Below are 26,110 nucleotides of genomic sequence, written 5' to 3' on the forward strand. Positions count from 1 at the left end.
TCTGCCATTCTTCAACAAGTAAGCAGTAAAATTATAATTATTTCACAGAATGCCAGTATTAAGGAAATCACTGTTTCCTTTCGCATGGGACAGGAATGATATCAAAGGTTGCAAAAAAAATTATTAGCCCTACTTCATTTTGTGTTGTTCATTATCATTTTTATTTTGGTTCATTTTGGCATTTCAAATAATTTTCCATTTACGAATTTTAGAAAATAATTGGTTCTTAATATTCTCATTGCTAAGCTTCGATCTCTTGGGGGAAAGTACATCTTTGCATTTACTGAAAAGACACTCTAGAGGGGAACTTCTAAAAAGAATATCTGTGCAAGAACATCCCCAGCAGTGGTGGATATTGTAGGCTAAGCTTGATATCTTTGGAGAGGAAAGAAAATACCGCATCCAGCACGGGCGAAGCCACTGGTTCTACTGTAGTAGAATTGAAAAAGCTATCTTCATCATCACTTAATTTCTTTCAATTTTCTACTTCCATGCGACGTATATCTATTACTGGAATATAATGATTACATGTTATTTCAAGGAGTAGGCCTAAATTACGAGTAAAATTACAGTTTAAAAAAAGTAATAACAAGTAAAAGTGCCTTAAAAAGCATTCATTACAAATAATTCGATTGCTTTTACTCAATTATTTCTCACCTCTGCTTACAAATGTATAATAATAATAATAATAATAATAATAATAATAATAATAATAATAATAATAATAATAATAATGAAAAGTAATGTTACTGTATTTTACGCCCCAATAACTACATGTTGATGGTTTTCGGAGACTCTGAGATTCCGGAATTTTGTCCTGCAGGAGTTCGTTTACGTTCCAGTGAATCTACCGACACGAGGCTAACGTATTTGAGCACCTCCAAATACCACTAGACTGAGCCAGGATCGAACCTCCAAGTTGGGGTCAGAAGGCCAGCGCCTCAACCGTCTGAGCCACTCAGCCCGGTTAGTTACAAATCAAAATAACTAAATATCTTTCCTTATCGCAGTTAAAATTCATACGAGGTAACATAATCCAGAAGGCTAACGCTGGGAAAATGAAAACCTACAACCTGTTTTCCAGTCAATGACCAGATCAGGGATGGGATGAATGAAGCCCTCAACTTGCGGCGAGGATAGGAATTGTGCCGGCTGCCGAGGCCTGTCAAACTCCTCTGGGGCAATGATTAATGACTAACAGATGAAAATATATTGGAGTGTGAAAGATGACAGGGGAAAACGGAGTACCCGGAGAAAAACCTGTCTCGCCTCAGCTTTGTCCAGCACAAATCTCACATGGAATGACCGGGATTTGAACCACGGTATCCAGCGTCGAGAGGCCGGCGCGCTGCCGCCTGAGCCACGGAGGCTCAAGGATTACACTGTATCGTGGCAAATTCTTATTCAGTTTATTATCTCGCAGAAAATTAATTTCTTTATACATCACTGGAATAGGCTATTTTTTATTTTTTCTATTTGCTTTACGTCGCACCGACACAGATAGGTCTTATGGCAACGTGGGATGGGAAAGGTGTAGGAGTGAGAAGGAAGCGGCCGTGGTCTTCATTAAGGTACAGCCAAAAATGGGAAACCACGGAAAACCATCTTCAGGGCTGGCGACAGTGGGGTTCGAACCCACTATCACCCGGATCCAAGCTCACAGCCGCGCTTCTAACCGCACGGCCAACTCGCCCGGTCACAGGAGTAGGATACAGAAATGTGGACAAATAATATCGCCCTTCACACATACTTTCTAATCGGCTCAGTTTCACCATATTGCTGAAGACTCTGTATTGCTTCAAACTCCATTGGAATGTTCATGTATTCATCATTCAAGTAACCACAGCCAAATGTATAGAAGAATCCCACTCTCATTCAAATAGGGTATTCTTCGTCGTCTTTATCAACATTTTTCCCGCCTGGTGGTTCCGCTGTCTCCATCTCATTCGGTCGTGGGCCATGTCGTGATACTTATTTACTCTCTACACGTCGTTACGAAGTGTCGTTGAGGTCGTCCACTGGGCCTCTTTGCTACGACTTCCATTGTGGAACCCCATCTTTGCAGCAGTATCTCGGCTTCTACACGCAGCGCATGTCCAAACCGTCGGAGTTCGCTTTCATGCATTTTCTCCCGGATCGGCGCAACGCCAAAAATCGTTCTCTTATGTCTACGTGGGAAACGTGATCCAACTCAGCGACGCCGGTTGACCACCTGAGCATTTTGTCGTCGACATGAAAATTATCTTTTACCCGGTGATCACAAGTGACGCCCGTTATCATAGATCTCCTCACTCGGCGTCTTTCTCATTAGTACGAAAAGTGATGGGGTTCGTTCAACCCCTATACTATTTATTACAGTCCGTCTCCTAGCTCCTAGAAGATTCTGGTGATATTTTCCTACATCTTATTATAAGTTGTTCAATCCTATAAATGAATATTTGCCCCAATCTATCCTATTGAATACTAACTTTATCTTCATATTTCTTCATCTTTCCTACTTTTTTTGCTATTTGCTTTACGTCGCACCGACACACATAGGTCTTATGGCGACAATGGGATAGGAAAGGCCTAGGAATGGGAAGGAAGCGGCCGAGGCCTTAATTAAGGTACAGCCCCAGCATTTGCCTGGTGTGAAAATGGGAAACCACGGAAAACCTTCTTCAGGGCTGCCGACAGTGGGGTTCGAACCCACTATCTCCCGAATGCAAGTTCACAGCCGCCCAGCCCTCGTGCCAGCGGAATTAACCAATGATCGTTAAAATTCCCGACCCTGCCGGGATTCGAACCCGGGACCCTTGTGACCAAAGGTCAGCACGCTAACCATTTAGTCATGGAGCCGGACATCTTATTCCCAAAATTCACCACACTGGACAAGGAGATCCATCCCCCCCCCCCCCACCTTTTTTAAATTTTACTCTTTTAAAAATCAGTCAAATATTTCCCAATTCTCGTATCAAGTAATCCTGCGGTGGTCCTATGCACTGGAATACTGATGAACCATTCTAAACACTAAAGAAATCGCTGATTAGAAAGAGAACAGTTACTTGTTTTAAGATATAACGACCGTGGTTTCCCATTTTCACACCAGGCAAATGCTGGGGCTGTACCTTAATTAAGGCCACGGCCGCTTCCTTCCAACTCCTAGGCCTTTCCTATCCCATCGTCGCCATAAGACCTATCTGTGTCGGTGCGACGTAAAGCCCCTAGCAAAAAAAAAAAAAAAAGATATAACGAATAGTTCTATATGATAACACGGACGACAGATATGAGGCATCATATCTTGGTTCTGTATGAGTTGCGCCGAGTAAAATTTGCGCCGTGCAGATTCCCCGCCGGGAGTAGAAGTGGTTTGACAGCTGTCTTAAGCATCTGCTACTTGCGCTGCACCGCAGGGAGTTATTTCCAAGTTCAAGGAATGTCTGTGAATATCTGTAGTACTGAGATTTTGAAATTAATATATAAAAAATATTATTCTCTATATCTTTTAATTTTGCTAGTTGTTTTACGTCGCACCGACACAGGTCTTACGGCGACGATGGGTCAGGAAAGAGCTAGGAGTGGGAAGGAAGCGGCCGTGGCCTTAATTAAGGTACAGCCCCAGAATTTGCCTGGTGTGAAAATGGGAAACCACGGAAAACCATTTTCAGGGCTGCCGACAGTGGGGTTCGAACCTACTATCTCCCGAATACTGGATACTGGCGACTGCAGCTATCGAGCTCGGTATTCACTCTATCAATGTTGGTTTCTTGCACATTTAGAAAACCTGCATCGTATTTATATCAGTGGGTGAAATGTGTATAACTACATAGTTTGACTTAATTTACAAATCAAGTGTGGAAACATGGAATCAGTCATTCATCTTTTGAAGAATATCCACAGCCTGTTTGTAGCTAACTGACAGGGTCAGGAATAGAATGAATGAAGAATGAAATACCGCTAAAGGAAGAAAATACTGCCGAATGCGAGATCTGATGTGCTTTGCGGACAAAGATTAATGGATCGCAAATGATATGTAGCGAATTTGTTAAATAAAGAATGAGCAGTGAAAACAGAAAAAAACAAAACAAAACTGTCTCACCCAAAGTTTCCCCGACATGCACCCCTTATGAAGTGATAGGGCTCAAGAATGAACCATAGCTACTGCCAAATAAAGGAGATTGTGTGCCCCGGTGTGGCCTGTCGCATTCCCCTGGGTATAAAAGATTAATAAATGACAAATGAAACTGTTTCAAACTGTGATGCTGATATAAATATGAAGAAATCAGAAATAATATTTGAAGTAGGGAGTGGACACTGTCACATTCTGAAACACGAAACTTCCCAGTGGAATTCCCAAACAAGACCTCTAGTTCCTAGAATGATTAATGACCACGGCGCAAGTTTTACTGATTTTAACACGGCGCAACTCATACGACACCCATATCTTTGGCTGTTGCACAGAACAGGATTAAAATATTCGCAGTCCGTACTGTAGATAAAGCACGCAGAAAACTCAGGTGCGCTGCCAAACAAAACTGTCACCGAATGAGAATTTCTCCTTCCTAGGCCAGGCAAATTTTCTCAGTCAGGGTTGATTCCATCAAGTCTAGCTTCTTGGCTGAATGGTCAACGTTGCTGCCTTCAGTTCAGAGGGCCTCGGCTTCGATTCCCGACTGGGCTGAGGATTTAAACCGCGTTTGGTTAATTCCTCTGGAGTGGGGGCTGGGAGTTTGTGCTCGTCGCAATACACCTCTTCATTCATACACAGCACAGCACAACACAACACAACACATCCCTCCACATAGGGTTAGTGGTTAGGAAGGGGATCCCCCTGTGGCTGGGAGAGGTAGAATAAAACCCACGATATCCCTTGCCTATCGTAAGAGGTGACTAAAAGGGGCCCCACGGGCTCTTAACTTAGAAGCGTGGGTTGGCTACCACGAGACCCTTAGTTGAGTCCTGGTGTTGCTTCCACTTACTTGTGCCAGGCTTCTCATTTTCATATATCCTATCCGATCTCCCTTGGTCACCTCCTGTTCTTTTCCGACCCCGACGGTATTACGTAAGGTCTACGGAGTATTTTGTTTTTCATGCCCTTTGTAGTCCTTTTCTTTCTTTGACCGGTACCTTCATTTCTGAAATGTCGGTTCCCTTCCGTATTTCCCTTCGATTAGTCTGCCTAAAAGGTACATTAAATGTACAGTAACTTTTTATTTAAACTTTTCAAAAGATGACAAAAAAAAATACTTTGATTCTATTCTTTGCCTTCCTTCTTTGCAATTAGCCCGGTATCAAAGTTAACACAAATGCTGAAGATGTTATGGATCGGAGGTCTATGAACGTCTCGCTTGTCATTTACCTTGCCTTGAAATATTAACTCATTCTTCCCTCAACAAATAAAACATTACGGATTTTTATTTTCTACAAATAATACCCAATAAGAGATTACAAAGAATTAAGTTGGTAATTATGTCTAATCTCGACACAGCTTTAATCCCTAACTGGATTACGTGCGCGGGTCTCGTCAATAACCACGAGAGAAAAGTACGTTGTTGTAATAACAATGCTAGGTATGCTTCTTAGCCATTTCTGTGTGACAGAAAACAAAAGGTAGCGACTCACCTTCTTTGGAAAATACTACAGCGAGTTACCGAAGTTCGTATTTCAGACATGACACAGAAAACACGGATCTGTTTTACTGTATATCAGAGTATTCACAGAAAATAACCAGGTTGGTCTAGAAGTAACTGGGATAAACTGAAGACAATTACTGTATATAAATTTTTGCTCATTCGTACATTTTTAATGTATTATTTGACAATCAGTGAAACAAATAATATAAAAGTCAAACGACCTTTGCAGAGATATTGTTTGATCAGTAATGCGTTAGCTGTAACACTTTCCTTCTTCTCAGTACATAACCTATAGGTCATTCCATGATAATAAAACAGTACTGCTCTTATGGACCTACATAGGACATACCCGCTCTTAGACACCCATAATTCGTCGTGATTAAGGAATATTACAAAGCACTTTATATTATATTATGAAAGAAAGAAAAAATTAGGTTTTTTTGCCTATGGTTTATTAAAATAACTACTAGAGATTATTTTTATAAATAGATTCGCAGGGAGGAAGCACAGTGGCGGAAGCAGCCATCGCTTTGTTGACTACATTCGTTTTCCTTCTGTATAGCACTGGTACAAGTAGCGCGTAATCCCCTACTTTGTGAATCCTGGCAGTTTATTTTTCTGTTGTAGATAAGTCATGTATTTGTGTGTTGCGTATGCTGTTTAGTCTTTATATCAATGCTACTTGTCATATGTTGAGCGAGTGTTATGTGATTAATTAGCCTACGTGTGAGGTTTCTTTCTGTAACATTAATACAGTGAAGATGAAGAAGAAACAAAAATAAACTGTGCTTAATTTACAGCTTATTTTATCCCCCCTTTATCTTGATTTAAACAACTCAGTTTCGCTGTTTCCTCATTGCTCTGTGAGCATCAAAATGAGGCTCTTTAACCAACTACCTCTCCCCAAATTCCCTTTTTATCTTGAACTGAAATGCTGAGTTTCATAAACGTGACAACGTTTTCCCGTGATTTTGTTGATCAGAGCCGTTCGATATGGCAACCTTGTTGTTATAAGAGAGATTCTGTTTTCTTAACATGGACTGAGCTATAGAAGTTGGCCTTTCTTTGATAGTAATTATTTGCTCTCGCCCTGCTTTTTTACTTGTTACTATTGTTACTATTTCAGATTTGTTACTTGTAATTTCAGTATTTGTCATTAATTAGGGCTGTTTAAGATATATTCTTAGCATTCTCCAGTGTCTGTAGTCTACTCGAGTATTATTAACAAGCAAATATTTTAATCACTCATTTTACGAGGTTAAAGTATTAGAAATTAGAAAGCATTCATAATAAAAATAAAGAACTAGGCCCTAAGGGTCAAACAGATGTTAACTGTAAGAGGACACTTCGAAGTTAATAACAACCAAACACCGTGGCACTACAGCACTAATGGGCCTTGGGCTACCAATCGACCACTACTCAGCCAGAAGGCCTGCAGATTACGACGTAATGCGTGGTCAACGCGACGAATCCTCTTGGCTTTTTAGACTGGAGTCCTCACCGTCAAATAGCTCCTCATATTGTTCTCACGTAGGCTGAGTGGACCTGAGTGCATCTCAGCCCTCAGATCCCGTAAAAATCACTGACCTGGCTGGGAATCGAACCCGAGGTCTCCAGGCTCGCTACCCTTAGATCGCAGGGCCGGCTTCAATCTTAATGGAAACCTTTCTTCCCCGCAAATGCAGTAACTTTACTTTAAAACTAAAACAATGCGACAAAACTTGCATCTTCCATGCAAGCCTGGAAGATTTTTCTATCTATGGTGTACGGTATCAGTGGCAATCAATCAATCAATCAATCAATCAATCAATCAATCAATCAATCAATCAATCAATCAATCAATCAATCAATCAATCTCTACCGATCTGTATTTAGGGCTGTCGGCTAGGTGGCAGATTCCCTATAAATTAATTACCTAGTCTTTTTCTAATATGATTTCAAAGAACTTCAAAATGTATCAAATATTTCTCTTGGTCAATTATTCCAATCCCTAATTCCCCTTCCTATAAATGAATTAATATTTATCCCAATTTGTCCCCTTGAATTCCAGTTTTATCTTCATATTTATTATCTTTGCATTCTGTTTGTCGATGCCTAAAACTGCCCTTTCTAAGGTAAAATTTCCTGCCTTACTTGCAGATCATTTGCGACTGAGTGATTAAGTGCTACCGATAGGCCTACAGTTTACCTCAGATGAAAAAAATAAAAAAATAATTGTATTCCAGGCTTGCACGAAAGATTTACGTTTTATCGCATTGTTTTAATATTCTCTCATTATTGCGAATAATAATAATAATAATAATAATAATAATAATAATAATAATAATAATAATAATAATAATAATAATAATAATATGCGTATGGTTTGAACCCTCTAATGTTAAATCCATTGCTTCAATAGCACACTTCTACAACTTCTAACCTTATAGTACATGAAGAGCCGTTCTAGACATACATATTTTTGCAAGTGGTTCTACGTCGCACCGACACAGATAGGTCTTATGGCGACGATGGGATAGGAAAGGCCTAGGAGTTGGAAGGAAGCGGCCGTGGCCTTAATTAAGGTACAGTCCCAGCATTTTCCTGGAGTGAAAATGGGAAACCACGGAAAACCATCTTCAGGGCTGCCGACAGTGGGATTCGAACCCACTATCTCCCGGATGCAAGCTCACAGCCGCGCGCTTCTAACCTCACGGCCAACTCGCCAACAACGATGTAAGAAAATGATTAGCTAACTTCCCTCTTGTTTCTCTTAGACATTCCAAAATAATCTTTCCAGCCATTAGTTCGGTACACATTATACTCTTTCGCCTCATTAAGCAAGTACTTCCCTTCCTGGAAAACAGCTTATATTTCAGCAATATAGTATAGCATTTTGAGGGAAACGCTAAGCTCTGGAAGCTTTTATGTTAAAATTATAAACCGCAAATATTGCAATATAACGGTTGAAACAAGAGAAATTAACCTTAAAAAGGGCAGTTTTAGGCATCGACAAAACAGAATAAGCTACAAATATATCAAGCAGGGATTTATACTCATTGTAAAATTGCAGTTGTCTTAGCAAGAAACGGGTTTATATCCTAACAGTGATCAAAGGAGTAGAAGAGTCAATTATTAGAGTTAAATCAAACGCTAGTTATGAGTAAGAGTTACTGTCCAGTTGTAATAAAAATCGAGTCACTTCCTTAACATATTGTGCGTGATGCATATTCAAGAGCCTTAATAACAATTTACTTTTTATTCTACGGAAACGTAGTGAATTTTTAAATTGTAATTGTAAAAATAGTTAATAATATTATCTGCAGAATACTTCTCCTAATAACAATGTAGTGAAAATTTCGAATAGATCTAACATTTTTCTAACTGCCTTATGGGAGTCGTATTACAGAGGAAAAGAAGACGATGAGAAAGAGTAAAGGATGTTTCAAGTGTAGAAAATCTTTTGAAACAACTGAAATTGTCATTATTATTTCCCTAACAATTTGGTCCAGTAATTTAATTTTCACCGATCTTATAAATAATCTCAATAAAACACAACTTGCAGCGAAATATTATTACCGTAAACCGGGATCAAACTGTGAGTAGTGATTGGTAGGGTGAAATCGTGACAAGTAAAGGAATCACAAATAATTTAAGGTGAGTAAACTGAATACATAATATTTAACCGAACGATAGCTGAGATGCTCAGCAAAAAAGCACTCTGTTTTTCCTAAATTTTCAAACCACATTTCTTCAACAGTCAAAAAGCCTTAGAAGTTGTCACCACGACTTACCAGTATAACTTGCTAGGTGATTTTGGTGACTCTTGTCTTGGTCGAATATTAAATTGGAAATTGTCGTAGCATTAATTTCTTAGATAATTTTCCTTAACTGAACCTAACATTATTGTGCTTATTCCAACACCGATTGATCACTATTTTACTGTGAGACAGTATTCTGTATTATACGTATGGTATGGCTTGAACCCTCCGCCGAAATAAAATTGTGGATATTGGCGAATATCCTGCCCGTGTATATCATGTTAAAGCTTATATTAAACTGAAGGCAGCATACTGTAGTAAACTAACAGGAATATCTTTATAAGTAAAATTTCTTTAATTTTATTTCTGGAAAACAGTACTATACACTTTTAAGTAACATGATCGGCATCGTCTTTAGGCATGAAACACGTGGAGGGAGGGTGTACCGGTAAATAAATTAATTGATATATACGGTAAATTTATTTCACATTCATTGATTCACTGAACAAAAATGAGCTACATGGGAATACAGTGATTGCAATTGCTGTTCTAACATAGCCTATTCTAAGATGTGTTCAAAAATGGATTTTCTCTGTTACGAAATGTGCAGTTCGAACTCTGATCATAAATTTCATTTTCCCTACCGGCCTGTGTATGTATGTTCAGTCCGTCAGCGATGCCGCTGGTGGGATCCTCAACAGCTCTGTCATCAGCTGTCATAGATGGCCTAGGCATCACTGAAGAGGCGTACTAGGGAAATGAGGAGTAAGGTAGTTTCCCGTTGCTTTCCTCACCGAGCCAGAGTTGCTATTACATATCAGTCTGCCAAGCCCACTGAAATGCATACACCAACCGACCCTATGAGCAACATTTTCACACCATTCATAGCAGGGACTGGCTGCATAAGGAATGGCGTTATTAGCATCGCTCATACCTCAGTCACTTTCATATTGTCAAAGCCAAGGATAAGACAGAGACAGGTCTATGAGAGTAACAAAATTGCTCTTGCCTATACCAGAAGACATAGTGCACTGTAAACACTAGATCCTGCCAGCAAAGGCATACCGGCCTGTGTATAGAATGAATATTTTTGTTAAACTTTGACAATGTGTAAATATTCAAATGCAAAAACCTCTTCCTAATTCGTCTGTATTCAGGCATTGTTCTTTTGCTACAATTTCTATCTACAACTATCTATTTGTTGCGACTTAAATTCGTAATTAATAATAGTCCAGAAGCATCTCCTTGAAGCGACCGTGAAAATAATATAGGCCTACTTATATTAACATGTTTATATTCCTATGGAGTAAAACAGAAGTTCCAAAAGTGAAACACAATATAGACAGTTGAGGTCACGACTGAACTATACAAAAACGTGTGGTTATGGTTAGGACAAAGCTAAAGGCTACAGTCAATAGTCACAATAGTATACATTTAATGTGCTCATGTCGACGTAATTCACCTATAATAGATCATGGATTAATAAACTGTGATAGGTTTATTCAAGTAATGTCCTTCATTGTGTATTAGAAAAAATAATCTCCCTATTTTCCAAATTCATATGGTTATGAGGGTATTTAGGGGTTATAGTATGTAAAAGTCAATGGTAAGAGCACAATTAGAGTATGGCCCCAGTGTATGGGATCCTCGCCAGGATTACTCGGTTCGAGTACTGAAAAAAATCAAAGAGAAAACGGCACTATTTTTCTGGGTCATTTCCGACAAAAGAGTACTGTTATGAAATGTTGCAAACTTTGGACTGAAAAGACCTGGGAGTAAACAGACGAGCTGCTCGTCTAAGTGGTATGTTCCGAGCTGTCAATAGCATGTAATAACGTTAGTATACGAATAAGCTAGAGTGGAACTTTTAAATTTAAGAAAGATATGAAGGTAAAGTTGGAATTCAAGAGAACAAATTGGGGCGAATATTTTTGTATAGGAAGAGGAGATGCCTTTGCAGTGTCTTCTGGTATAGGCTAGAGCAATTTTGTTACCTGCATTCATCTGTCTCTGTCTTATCCTTAGCTTTGACAATATGAAAGTGACTGAGGTATGAGTGATGCTAGTAATGCCATTCCATATGCAGCCGTGCTATGAATGGTGTGAAAATGTTGCTCATAGGGTCAGTTGGTGCATGTATTTCGGTGGGCTTGGCAGACTGATATGTAATAGCAACTTCTGGCTCGGCGAGGAAAGCAACGGGAAACTACCTCGCTCCTCATTTCCCAAGTACGCTTCTTCAGTGACGGTTAGACCATCTATATGAGCTGATGGCGGAGCTGTTGAGGATCAAACCAGCCTTAGGACTGAGGACTGAACACACACGTACATACACAGGAAAAGGAGTTATGGATTGGAATAATTTACCAAAGGAAATGTTCTATACATTTCCAACGTCTTTGAAATTATTTAAGAAAAACATGTAAACAACTGATAGGGAATCTGCAACCTGGGCGACTGTCCTAAATGCAGATCAGTGGTGACTGCTAAGATATGAAGAATTTGAAGGGCATACAGAGAGAACATATGACGATAACTTTAGCTGTACTATACTGAATATCCGAAACACAAACAGGGTAAACAAATTACTTAGGTGGGAAAGGACAGGACCCTACTTTCTCGTCTTCAAATGTTGACATGACACCTTCATACTTTAACAATGTTGCGAAGATGCAAGGAATAATAAGCAAAAAGAAATCAACCCTCAAAAGTATAATTTTTAGTGTGATTGCCGTTACCTGCTTTCAGCAAAAAGTAACCAGTCCTAAATACATTTGTTATTAAATGATAACGTATTCTTGTTAGAACATTTTCCTGATATAAAACGCAGCATTTCCGTTTTAGGAGAGGAACCGGGCAGTGGCCACACTCAGCTTTATAAAAAAGAATAGACACAATTATACTGAGTACAAAGGAACCGTTGTCCGCCTCTGTGGTTTAGTGGTTAGCGTGATTAGCTGCCACCCCCGGAGGCCCGGGTTCGATTCCCGGCTCTGCCACGAAATTTGAAAAGTGGTACGAGGGCTTGAACGGGGTACACTCAGCCTCGGGAGGTCAACTGAGTAGAGGTGGGTTCGATTCCCACCTCAGCCATCCTGGAAGTGGTTTTCCGTGGTTTCCCACTTCTCCTCCAGGCGAATGCCGGGATGGTACCTAACTTAAGGCCACGGCCGCTTCCTTCCCTCTTCCTTGCCTATCCCTTCCAATCTTCCCATCCCTCCACAAGGCCCCTGTTCAGCATAGCAGGTGAGGCCGCCTGGGCGAGGTACTGGTCATACTCCCCAGTTGTATCCCCCAACCAAGAGTCTGAAGCTCCAGGACACTGCCCTTGAGGCGGTAAAGGTGGGATCCCTCGCTAAGTCCGAGGGAAATACCGAACCTGGAGGGTAAACAGATGATGATGACAAAGGAACCGTTAATCGGTAGTTCCTTAATATGAATTAAGTTATTTTTATCCATTGGTTTAACTTTGATTTCAGTGACTGGTTCCTATCTGATTCTTGGCACATTTTGCGATTTTCTTTCCTGTAATAATACTGTGAGATACAGTTTGATATCAGGAACATATTACGTTAAATTACAGCGATTATTATCATTGTCACTGTTACTGCCAAGTCCACCTCCGTAGCCTAACGGTTAGCACTGTTAGCTGCCGTGCTCGGGGGATTCGATTCTCGGTACTGCCAGAAATTTAAAAATGGTAGGAGGGCTGGTACGGAGCTCACCTCCATTGGGGATGTGCCTGAAAAACGCAACACCACCTCAGGACGAGGACACGATTTTACTTTATTTCTGCCAAAAAAAGTTTGCTGAAAACATCTGACAGAATTTCATGTAATATTCGGCACAAAAATGTTTTAGAAAAACGTGATTTTTAAAACGCATTCGAAGGTTAGTTAATTGTATAACTGTCATAACTTCCACAATATTTGTGCTGATTTCGACTGCTGATGTTTGGGTTGGCACCTGCTATCAGGTGGCCAGTGAGAAGAGCCCTCAGGCGCAGCTACTTCAGGGTGAAAGCAGCTGAGTTCCAATGACCCCTTCCTTACAAGTCACCTCGTTTGACTGATATGGCTCAGAACGTGCGTGAACAGAATTATATCAGCTGTAATATACTGATCTGAAATTTCGTAACAGGGCTTGCATTATAATACAGTAGTGCACATCGACGTGTCCAGCTGGGCAAAGCCAAGGTAGAACACTTTAGGTCGGGTCTGGGATTAAATAACACGCATTTTTGAGCGAGTGCGCATTCTGACGGCGACAGGAGGTACTGATCATTCGCCAGAGAGAACCATTGCGAGCTACTTCGCTCGTCACCAATGACAGACGGCTAACAACACGTCACCATGTTCCCTCCTTTTCTCCGTGTCCGTAAACGTGTTTCATAGACAGCGAACAAGTTTTCATGTTAATACACAAATTGCATTAATTGTTTTTCGAACAATGAATTACTATTTTAGCAATAATTTTAAAGGCATTGTTTTTCTTTTGATAGATGTATATATTACATGATTTTCTTGGTATATGCAAAATTCTAATTAAAAATGCATCCTGTTTTCCTTCTTTAAACCATAAGGAAGTATTACTTCAGTTTTCTCGCGAAATATCTTTGAACATTCTATCAAAGGCAGAGTCTTGAGCACGCTTCTCGACAAATTCCGAAGTAAGAATGCGCCTTCCTTTCACACTATATTTTAGATCAAAATAATGACAGAAGTAAAATTATCTAGAATAAGCACAAAAGAGGTCTTGCTAGATTACTGGACATTTTTACATTAATCAATTTCCTCTGAATTATGATATTCAATAAGAAATGCCATATGGTAGAAATATATTATTGCTATTTTACGCTGAAGTGATCGTCATTTTCATTTAGTGAATCTAAACTACTCCCTACGTGTTATAGGGTTCGTTTCCTCACTCTGCCTAAATATTTGCCCTTGGTATGTTAGTCCAGAACGGGGTTGACGCAGCCTTGATAAGGCCGAGGGCCTATTTCATTCGAAAGGCAGCGACCCTGGTCATGAAGTCCGAGGTGAGACTCCCTAAACTCAGAATTGTCCCAAGGAAGGCAGATGTCGGTCTGTAGGTTTGATACTTTGCCGCGAGTTTGGCTGCCACTAGATAACAAATATCCGCCCAGTGATTATAGAGAAAGTTAAGCCTACTGATGGGATACATTTTATACCACATTTAAATTAGGTATACACTACAGTAATATTAGAAATTAGACACAGCCCAAAGGTCTTATATAAAATGCACACAGAGGATGATAAACTTACATAATATTCACAAGCTTGGGGATACATCAGGTGTAAATGTAAATGTAATAAATGTTCTACTCACTATTTGTGGTTTGTCCGTTCATCGCACTCCACGTTCTTTGGTGATTGAAGTTGTTACCACTGTTAAGTTCATTGTTATTGTTTTTGACTAAGTTGTCCACACTGGTCAACTCTGAGAGTCCTAAGACGTCGAACGTCGATGAGGACATATCTCCTCCAACGTAAGAAGTTAGGGTCACTTCACTACCACTACGGAGTTCGTTCTTCATCTTGTACTTCGTCATGAAGTCACTTTGAGAAAACACCACACACACTTGACTTATACTGTCATTAAACAGACGAACCTATATGATAATTGCCTAATGAAAAGTTCGAAATGTGTCACTCCTTGTAACACTTCCTGAAAACAAAATTTGTGTTATGTATTGAATTAAAATGAATTTACTTTTCGTATACCTCCCGATTTAAAAGAAACGGTTCACTTTCCAGACTGCTTTTACACAAAATGTATTTGCTCTAAAAAACACTTCTTTTACTTATTCTCGTGAATCGCGGCCCAGGAGTTGTTGACACTTCATTTTGGAGATATTAATTCACCAACACTAAGAAACAATTCACTGTTTGAAGCAAGATCTCGGAGAAGCCTTGACGTGTAGAGTGTCCCCTCCGTTGCTCCAGCGCTGTCGTGCGATCTGCGGAAGAGAAATGCAAGGTAAGTCCGTTTGTCACACAGTCATGTTACCGCTCCGCTACTCAGCAGGTGACTGGCTGCATATAAACACGGGATTGCTACGATAAACACTCCAGTCAACGCTGCGCATGCGCGCCGCAGTAAGTATTTGCGTGCGTCAACAATACATTTGAGCGTATGGGGTAATTTTATAGAAAATCCCCACCTCCTGGAATAAGGAAAATGCAAAATAATACATGTGATCCAGCCAGTCACACTCCAGATTGGTCAGGAGAAATACCTTCGAAGAGGAGCAACAGGAAAGTGATTGGCGAGGAAAGAAAACTGGGTAGGGGAGGGGGAAACACACTCGTAAGAATGGACCATATTATCCTGCAGTCGATATGACTACCTGATGTTTTGCAATCACAGAGCCTAAATTTTACCATTACGGAAACTCATAAGATACAATGCAGTGCAACTTGTTCTGTAGGTTAGTCTTACAGTTGAGCCCGAGACGTTCAGTTCGGTAACATACACAGCGCTGACTTCGAATTCCCACATCGTATTCTACGCTCACTAGAGTATAGTCGCGGTTCCGTTATTATTATTATTATTATTATTATTATTATTATTATTATTATTATTTTACAAGTTGATTTACAGTGCGTCGCACCGACATGGCGAGGATAGGACGGGAAAGGGCTATAAGTGGGAACGAAGCGGCCGCGGCTTTAATTAAGGTGAAAATGGGAAACTACGGTAAACCATCTCCAGGGTTGCCGACAGTGGAGTTTGAACCCACTATCTCCCGAATACTGGATACTGGCCGCACTTACGAGACTGCAGCTATCTAGTTTGGTGGTTCCCTAATAGGGACGTTACGACTGGTAGAAAAACAGAATATATTTACTTGTATTATATCAATACCAGTGGCTCTGTCCGGCTCTGTGGCTAAATGGTTAGCGTGCTGGCCTTTGGTCACAGGGGTCCCGGGTTCGATTCCCGGCAGAGTCGGGAATTTTAACCATCATTGGTTAATTTCTCTGGCACGGGGGCTGGGTGTATGTGTCTTCTTCATCATCATTTCATCCTCATTACGACGCGCAGATGCCTACGGGCGTCAAATCAAAACACTGAGCAACAGGAAAGTGATTGGCGAGGATATAAAACTGGGTAGGGGAGGGGGAAACACACTCGTAAGAATGGACCACATTATCCTGCAGTCGATATGACTACCTGATGTTTTGCTGAACATGTCTTCGGACACTCCCGGCACTAAAAGCCATACGCCCATTTCATTTTTACCAATGGATCTATTGTGTGAATTGGCTTGATACAGGCTTATTTCATTAAAAATATGTTCAAACACGGCAAATGGAAATTATGGGTGCTATTTGTAGATGTCAATCTGATTAATATTAAAGTTTCTCTCTTTTAAAAAAAATGCTTTACATCGCATCGACACAGATAGGTCTTATGGCGGCGATGGGATAAGGAAGGAGCTAGGAGTGGAAGGAAGCGGCCGTGGCCTTCATTAAGGTACAGTTCGCTTGATATGAAAATGGGAAATCACGCAAAACCATCTTCAGGTCTGTCGACAGTGGGGTTCGAACCCACTGTCTCCCGAAAATGTTTACCTTCATATTGCACAACTTTTAAAAGGCGAGTCTTTAATCCCGAACGGTCATGAAAAATGTCCTGTACATTAATTTTCAAAAACTATTTTAAACAAACATTTTGTGTAGAGTACTAAAACTTGAAACAAATGCAATCAGAATAAGCTTAACTTTCGTCATTTTTCATAACTGTCTTAACTACTACTGTACTGTCTTAACTGTACTTAAGGCAGTAGCATAGTCAAGGTCGACCGATAGGGGGGGTTATAATTAAAATGATAAGAATGAAAATGGCGTATGGCTTCTAGTGCCGGGAGATCCCAGGACGGGTTCAGCTCGCCAGGTGCAGGTCTTTTTTTAAATTGACGCCAGTAGGGGATCTGCGTGTCGTGATGAGGACGAAATGATGATGAAGACAACAATTATGGTTAAAATTCTCGACCCTGCTGGGAATCGAACCCGGGACCCCTGTGACCAAAGGTCAGCACGCTAACCATTTAGCCATGGAGCCGGACATTAAAATGATGATGGAACATAATGGCGCTTGTGCTGCTTGTGCATATGTCGTGCGCGCATGCATGAGTATCATTATATCACTGATACAGGTAAATTATGTTGATAGGCCTATTCAGATTGCAGTACCGGTACACTACAAAATCTTACATCAACATACAGAACAAGAACAAGAGCAGTTTTACAGCGAATGATATGTTCAGATTACAAACTAAAATCCAACTTTCGGGGCTTCTTAGAAAAAAGATTCAAGAGATCTGTTGGTTTTACAATTATGTCTCTGTCAATGTTCAAAAGTGCCAACCCATCAGTCGACTTTCATCTGTTTATTGTCAGTTCCTGTTTATTTTATTTTGTAAAAATTCCATTTGGGAGGGGGGGGGGGGGAGTCTCACCCCCAGTAACTTCTCCTTGGCTACGCCCCTGACTTTAGGGTAAACCACAACAGCAAAGATAGCCCTATTTGTCATATTCCTACTCTCCATCAATTCAGAATGTATTTATTGGAATTCGTCATTGTCCTTATCTTCTTTCCATGCTTCCACATCACAGCATGACGAATTTCTCACTGTGGACCGCAAACAGCTGATCAAAATCTTGATACCGCACCGCAACATGGACGGATGTTATTAATATTCATAGGTCTGGTTGTCTTTAGTTACCATTGTACGCCTCCGTAGCTTCCATACTCGGAGACCTGGGTTCCATTCCCAGTGCTGCCAGACTGGTATGTGGTCAAAAGCTGCTCACCTCCATTTGCGGTGTGCCAGAACACCTCTACGCGAGTTGATTTTAGTTACCCTGATCTAAGTCGGGTATTTGTGAAAATGGTAACCAACAATACACACATCTTTATAATAGACTATTAAGCATTTCAGCGTTCAGTTTGCAAGTCTCTATATTTTAAGTGAACACCTCCACAATCCTCTGTTTGTTTATCCTCCTCCATTCGCCTCACATGACTCCACCACCGAAGCTGGTATATCCACCTGCAGCTTCATCCATCGAGTTTATTCCTAACTTAGCCTTTATCTCCTTATTCCGAGCACCCTTTTGCCATTGTTCCCAACTATTTGCACCAGCAATCATTCTCGCTGCTTTCATCTTTGTTACTTCTAACTTATGAATAAGATATTCTGAGTCCACCCGGCTTTCACTCCTGTACAACAAAGTCGGTCTGAAAACAGATCGATGTAAAGATAGTTTCGTCCGGGAGCTGTTTTCTTTCTTACATAATATCTTTGATCGCAACTGCGTGTTAACTGTATTAGCCTTGCTGCACTTTCATTCAATCTTACTATGCTACCATATTGGGAGAATACACAACCATAATACTTGAAATTATCTCCCTGTTGCAATTTTGTATTCCAACCTGATATTCAATCCTTTTGTGTTTTCTCCCTAGTGATATCTCTTTAGTCTTAGAAATGCTAATTTTCATATGATATTCATTGCACCCAATTTCATGTTCTAAGATAGTAGATTACAAGCTTTCTGTAGTGTCGTCATAGGCCAAAACTAACACAATCCCTCCGTGACACCTTATAGCCTACCTTTCAGTAAATTATCCATGTAAACTAAGAATGTTAGGCTACAGGAATCTACACGTTTTATCACGAAACTGTGAACAGCATCGTAACTATCTTAATGGGAAATAGCTGTTTGAAAAGAAAAACACATCATTTATTGTTGGCTGCGGAAAAGTGACTCATTTTAGCCATTGTCCAGGTTTTAGGCTGGATGACTTTCCTCATACCCATGAATTTCCAGGTGGAAATGTCACTCCGGGATCATCCCGAGTTTCACTCTCGGGCTTGGCTAATTCACTTCTTCCTGTTCCCTTAGATTAACTGCGAGGCACAGAACAAGCTGTCACTATCACAGTGTAGTGTGTACGGCACTCCTCCATCAGTCATCCTCCTGTGCTCAGGATCATATGTTCTATCTTGGATGAGATCGGTGGCATTTTAAATTTCTTAAATACGACACTGTTCGCCTCTGTGGTGTAGTGGTTAGTGTGATTAGCTGCCACCTCCGGAAGCGCGGGTTCGATTCCTGGCTCTGTCACGAAATTTTAAAAGTGGTACGAGGGCTGGAACGGGGTCCACTCAGCCTCGGGAGGTCAACTGAGTAGAGGTGGGTTCCATTTCCACATCAGCCAACCTGAAAGTGATTTCCCGCGGTTTCCCACTTCTCCTCCAGGCGAATGCCGGGATGGTACCTAACTTCAGGCAACGACCACTTCCTTCTCTCTTCCTTGTCTATATCTTCCAATCTTCCCATTCCCCCGCAAGGCCCCTGTTCAGCATAGCAGGTGAGGCCACTTGGGCGAGGTACTGGTCATCCTCCCCAGTTGTATCCCGGCCCAGAGTCTGAAGCTCCAGGACACTGCCCTTGAGGCGGTATCGGTGGGATCCCTCGCTGAGTCCGAGGGAAAAACCGACCCTGGAGGGCAAACAGATAAAGAAGAAAAAGATATACGACACTCCACGTCGTTATTTTCTAGGAGAAATCCAACGGAACACCACGCAATCTCTCAAAATACACACTAACTGAAGATACGTCAATCAATCAATCAATCAATCAATCAATCAATCAATCAATCAATCAATCAATCAATCAATCAATCAATCAATCAATCAATCAATCAATCAATCAATCAATCAATCTTTTTTACAATTTGCCTTACGTCGCGCTGACGCGGATAATCTTACGACGACGATGGAATAGGAAAGGGCTAGATATGGGAAGGAATCGAACATGTCCTTGGTTAAGGTACTACCCCAGTACTTGCCTGGTGTAAAAATGGGAAACTACGGAAAACCCTCTTCAAGGCTGATGATAGAGTGGTTCGAACCCATTATCTTACGAATGCGAGCTGACAGCTACGTGACCAAATTGCTCAGCCACTCGTTCGGTGTTATTATTATTATTATTATTATTATTATTATTATTATTATTATTATTATTATTATTATTATTATTATTATTATTATTATTATTACCGTGCCAACCCTCCCCAGTACTTACCAGAAAATATTGCATTAAACATTTCCCAACAACATATAGGCTAGATACTGTCTTATAATTTCTCACTATTATTCGTCGTAATTTGATCATTATTTCAAGATTTTGAAACGAAAGAAGTCTACTCAGGTAATAAATACCTCTTCAGGTGATATGGTAGATAGTTATATGGGTGATCAATCATCAATCAATCATCGCTGATCTGCACCGCCCAGGTGGCAATTGTGGCTCCATCCTGGATCACAGCCCCCAACACTACTCTACTTCTAATGAATGCGTGGATGCCATATCTATCTCAGAAAGACTACCATGAGCTTTGCCCTAAATCATTAGACTATAATAAATTATAATCCTCTTAGCAAAATAATTTATACCTTCCAGTCAACACTGGCTAGTCTGCTGACGGTAAATGACCATTGCTCGCTATCATTTAACATAGAAGTCAACAACAAGAACTAGCCGTACCCTCTCTGGATTCATGAATAGTGTGAGGTAACCGTCGAGTCGAAGCTGATCCTAGCTACTTTTGACATCTTTTCCTATCGGCTTTCCTAATCCAACCTCGTCTAATCCAACGTTATTTATCAATGCTCTCAGTGGCTAGACAGTGTTCCATATTTCTATTTTATTCCGAGTGGCTGCGTAGCTCAATCGGTTTGGAATTCGTTCCCTATATTCAAGACTGACAGATCGAACCCTAGTTTCTAAATGATCGGCCCATGTCAGTAAATTTACTGGCATGAAAAGTAACCCTTTTTGGAGGAGTGATTGATACAACAGCTTAGCTGCGGCCATTTCACTTGGACAGTCGAGATTCGAATACCGATTGATCCTGAGTACACCTGAAACAACTTATGACTTAAGGAAATGCACAAGACATGGGTCAAACTGCTTACTACATATCCACCTAACTAAATCCCTCCCTGCCACTTTATACCTTTCAGTAGATGAACCATGTAAACTATGAACAACCGAGGTGAAAGATTACAGCCTTGTCTAAACCCTGTAAGCACCTTGAACCAAGAATTCATTTTACGATCAGTTCCTCACTGCAACCCAATTGTCAACATAAATGCCTTTGATTGCTTTTAATAATCTAGGTACCCTGAAACCCACAGTCCCCCAGTACGGCGAATATCTTTTCCTTCGGTACTCTGTCATATGTCTTCTCTAGATCTACGAAACATAAATATACCGCAACTGTCTATTCCTCCCATACCATTTTTCAGTTACCTGGCACATACTGAAAATCTGATCCTGACAGCCCCTCTGTGGTCTGAAATCACACTGGTTTTCATCCAAATGAATGTATTTATTTAGTGAACACTAGACGATTTTATATCCCAGTTAGAATGGCGTCAAATTTACAAGGACAATATTAATGAATATCTCTGTTATCTCAGCCCGTGTGATAAAAGCGTATGAGACACAAATGATAGGAAATTGTACTTCTATAACTTTTGTTATGCAGAAGTTTTAAGTGTCACAAATGTTTCCGGTGGTATTTGGAAGAAAATCTCACGGCACATTATTTTAAGTGCCCCGACATGTTATAAGTGTCCATAAAAATGGTGACCCTTACTGGCCATTCCGATTAGCTTTTGATTGCTTATCACAGAATAGAGAGTCGTTAATCATAAATTAATTAATTTAATCCAAAGCTGCAGCAGTCGTCGTAATCAAGATAATGACTGTCACCCAACATGCACAGAATAATCTGCACCGAGTGTACTGTACCAGTGCAGGAAACAATTTGTTCTTCGGGACTAAGCCGTGCTGCACTCTACATGGGTCAAGTAGCAATCACTGCATCATTCGCGGTGCAATGGAACTTACCTTGTATGGCTATTCAATGGCCGGAAATACGCGAAGGGTGAGGGGTCAGCGGAGGGCAGTGTCCTCGTAAAATATTTGAAATTCGCTGGAATTGCACGAGTACTTAGTTCGGAAGCAACCACGAAAGCCACAGAAAACAAAATGAGGGTTAAGAAAGTATAAATATGGTTGTGTTTTATTGCCCTGGAGAAGAGCATGGCTGGGTATAAATGGAAAAGATGTTGGTCATATTGAGGAGTTATGAAAGAAGGGTGGATAAGCTATTGCTGACAATCAAAGGCATTACCACTGACCAAGGCCATAACCAGGTGGAAGGTTAGGGGATTCAACCCCGTTCCGAAATAGAAGTGAAAAACCCCAATGCGCAACAGCTTCGAAAGGCCATGGCCTACCAAGCGACCGCTGCTCAGCCCGAAGGACTACAGATTATGCGGTGCAGTGTGGTCAGCACGACGAATCCTCACGGTCGTTATTCTTGGCTTCCTAGACCATGGTCGTCATCTCACCGTCAGATAGCTCCTCAATTGTAATCACGTAGGCTGAGTGGATCTCGAAACAGCCCTCAGATACAGGTAAAAATCCCTGACCTGACCGGGAAACGAACCCGGGACCTCGAGGTAAGAGGCAGGCACGCTACCCCTACACTACGGGGCCGGCAAATAGAAGTGAACTTGACAAATGTAAACAGCATATACGGGTTTTGAAACAGCCGACAATAAATTAGAAATATTATAAAAAAACAAGCAATTGCAAAATAAACAAATGAGTTCAACCAATAAAACCTGCGCCATATTTAAGTGTTCCTCTACGAATTTAGCTAACAAATTTACTGAAAACATAAATTTTCTTCTTCTTCTTATCATCCAGGGTTTATTTTCCCCTCAGACTCAGCGAGGGATCCCACCTCTACCTCCTCGAGGACAGTGTCCTGGAGAGTGACATTGGGCCGCGGATACAACTAGGGAGGATGACCAGTACCTCGCCCAGGCGGCCTCGCCTGTATGCTGAACAGGGGCCCTGATGGGTAATAGGAAGATTGGGAGGGATAGACAAGGAAGAGGGGAGGAAGCGGCCGTGGCCTTAAGTTAGGTACCATCCCGGCATTTGCCTGGAGGAGAAGAGGGAAACCACGGAAAACCACTTCCAGAATGGATGAGGTGGGAATCGAACCCACCTTTACTCAGTTGACTTCCTGAGACTGAGTGGACCCCGTTCCAGCCCTCGTACCACTTTTAAAATTTCGTGGCAGAGGCGGGAATCGAACCCGGGCCTCCGGGGGTGGCAACTAATCACACTAACCACTACACCACAGAGGCGGACGAATAAAACCTCTAAATATTTTTAATACCTACAGTGAAATATATTGTTACCTCCATTTTTAAACAGATGACAGAACTCTTCGTGTTGCACTGCACGCACGTGTTAAAGCGTGTTCTGGCCACCAGACCGCTATGAATTTACCTTCCTACAATAACCTTTGAGCTGCTGTAAAATATACTGTTCTAAAACTATTTAAAACTTTTTTTTCTGTAAAATCTGTTTGAAAGTAAAAGAAATATTTGTTACCAGCACTATAGCGTTTGTTTTTTGGACCCCCCAATCCTAACCCCCTCCGAAAAAAAATTCTGGGTAAGGCCTTGCTACTGACAACTGTGAGAACTGTTAGCAGAAACAGTTGAAGTAATTTCAGGAATTCGAAATGACAACTCTCTTTCACTCAAATTGTCTGCAGTTTACATGGATAATCTACTGAATGATATAAAATGACAGGGAGGGATTCAGTTAGGTGGAAGGGTAATAACCAGTTTGGCCTATACCGACGACGTGGCCTTAATGGCAGGTTGTGCAGAAAGGCTGCAATGTAATGTCTTGGATCTTAGAATGGAGGTGCAGCGTGTATGGTACGAAAATTAGCATTTTTAAGACTAAAGTAATGCCAGTTAGAAAGCTAACTAAGAGGAAGGGTGGATCAGTAGGAGTGGCAGGTAGTACAACAAGGAAAAATCAAAGCAAGGTGTAACAAAGCAAATGCAGTGAGCTAGCAGTACCCATAAATGGTGAATAATGAATGCTATAGTTGGGGACAAATCATAACGACCTCGGCTCACACCACTACTTTCCAGCGGAAGCTCGGTGTCTGTTAGCGACTTATAGGATTTACTACCTCTACTGCACCCAGAGTTGCCAAATCGGCTACTGCACTCTACCCGAAGAAAGGGTAAATACTACAGAGAGTGAGGAAGAAAGTGGTTTGGCAGCCTCTCCAAAACAAACAAGGATCACTTACAACTCGTTAACTCAGCAGGGTGCAGGGCATGATTGACCACTGGCTTCCAGCTCGCTTTCAGGAACTGAGGCCGTCATGTTTTGTCCCCAAATATACTGACTACAAAAGGAGTTCGGCAGTGCTGTGAGACGGACAGCAGACAATGGTATGACGACAAGCGGGATGAAAAGTTAGGTTGTAAGTTTTACCAAGAGGACTCTTTTTAATTACTGTGTAGATGGGATGAGAGCACCTCATGGAGATCATTGTAAATACTTAGGTGTTAATATAAGAAAAGATCTTCCATCTGTATCCCACGACCCAACGTGTCCAGGACACTGTCCTTGAGGCGGTAGAGGTGGGATCCCTCGCTGAGTCCGAGGGAAAAACCAACCCTGGAGGGTAAACGGATTAAGAAAGAAACAGAGAAAGAATTCCAGATCAACTGATCAAGGGCGCCGTTAGTGGGGTGTGGGGACATGTCCCCCTCAATATCTCCCTATTTGGGATCTATTTGCTTAATTACAGGTATATATAGTGTAAACACACTCATGTCCATAAGTTAAGCGATCTTCGAGATCCACGGTAATGAGCGGACTAAAATGTGGCAGGGCTACACATTAACACGTGACAACGTACATAGCACTCTTAGTACGTGACCGATTAGTATGCCTGGAACAGTCCGTATGGGTAGACGTCTCACTGCGTGTTGTGGGCGTTTGGCACACAGTATTCGAGTCCTAGGGAAGGAGGATGTTACAGCGAACACATTTGGATGAACAATGTCTGTATTTTCCGGGATTGTAGGTCTAGGAGCATGTGATAGTACCGACGTTTCACTGAAGACTGCGTTCGGCATCTTCAAGGGTTCCGAATAACTTCGATGGATAAGAAGTTCATAACGCTGGCCATGAAAACCTCAAATGCTACACATTTGGATGATATAACACGTAGCCGGATTACCGGCAGATTAGAGGCCGGCCACAGTCGGCGCAAGGTGGGCCGGGAGTTCAGTGTCGCCCGTGGCTTTATTTCGCGGCTGCGGAGAAGATTCCAGGAGGGAGGAAACGTTCAAAATTAGTACGGGCAAGGACAAAATCCAGCGTCAGGATCGTTATCTTGCCTTAAGTGCCCACAGACGTCCAACCACCACAGAACTTACATTATCTAGAGACCTCGCTGCAGCCTCTTGGTCACACGTCTCTCCTCAGACTGTGTATCGTCGGCTTCGATAGATTGCTCTGTATGCTCGACGACCCGCCATATACATTCTCTTTACACAAAGGTACCTCGTGGTGTCTTGCCCACCGTGACTAGACCCAGGAACAGTAGGGTAGTGTCCTGTTCACGGATGAGTCACAGTTTATCCTCGAGAGTGATTATCACCGTCTGTTTACATGGCGCGCCCCTGGGACCCGTTACAACCCTTTCAATATTGTAGAAAGGGACCGAAATGGCGGCTCCGGTGTTCCCTCGTCTGGGGAGGTATCATGTTAGGAGCACGTACGCCACCGTATGTGTTTCCTGGGGTAACTT

The 26,110-nt window shown here is 41.4% G+C and overlaps 1 protein-coding gene across 3 annotated transcripts in view; it reads right to left on the bottom strand.

Moving 5' to 3' along the window:
* LOC136876365 (sodium-independent sulfate anion transporter) overlaps positions 1–26,110 on the bottom strand; it is an 812,595-nt gene that overhangs the window by 85,460 nt on the left and 701,025 nt on the right. For all 3 annotated transcript variants that reach the window (XM_067150255.2, XM_067150256.2, XM_068228403.1), the window contains one exon: positions 14,705–15,335. In XM_067150255.2, the coding sequence (XP_067006356.1) occupies positions 14,705–14,927 (223 nt within the window). In that variant the 5' untranslated portion in view covers positions 14,928–15,335. The remainder of the gene's footprint in view (positions 1–14,704; positions 15,336–26,110) is intronic.

This window comes from Anabrus simplex, chromosome 6, assembly GCF_040414725.1.
Source record: "Anabrus simplex isolate iqAnaSimp1 chromosome 6, ASM4041472v1, whole genome shotgun sequence".
Taxonomy (NCBI): Eukaryota; Metazoa; Arthropoda; class Insecta; order Orthoptera; family Tettigoniidae; genus Anabrus; species Anabrus simplex.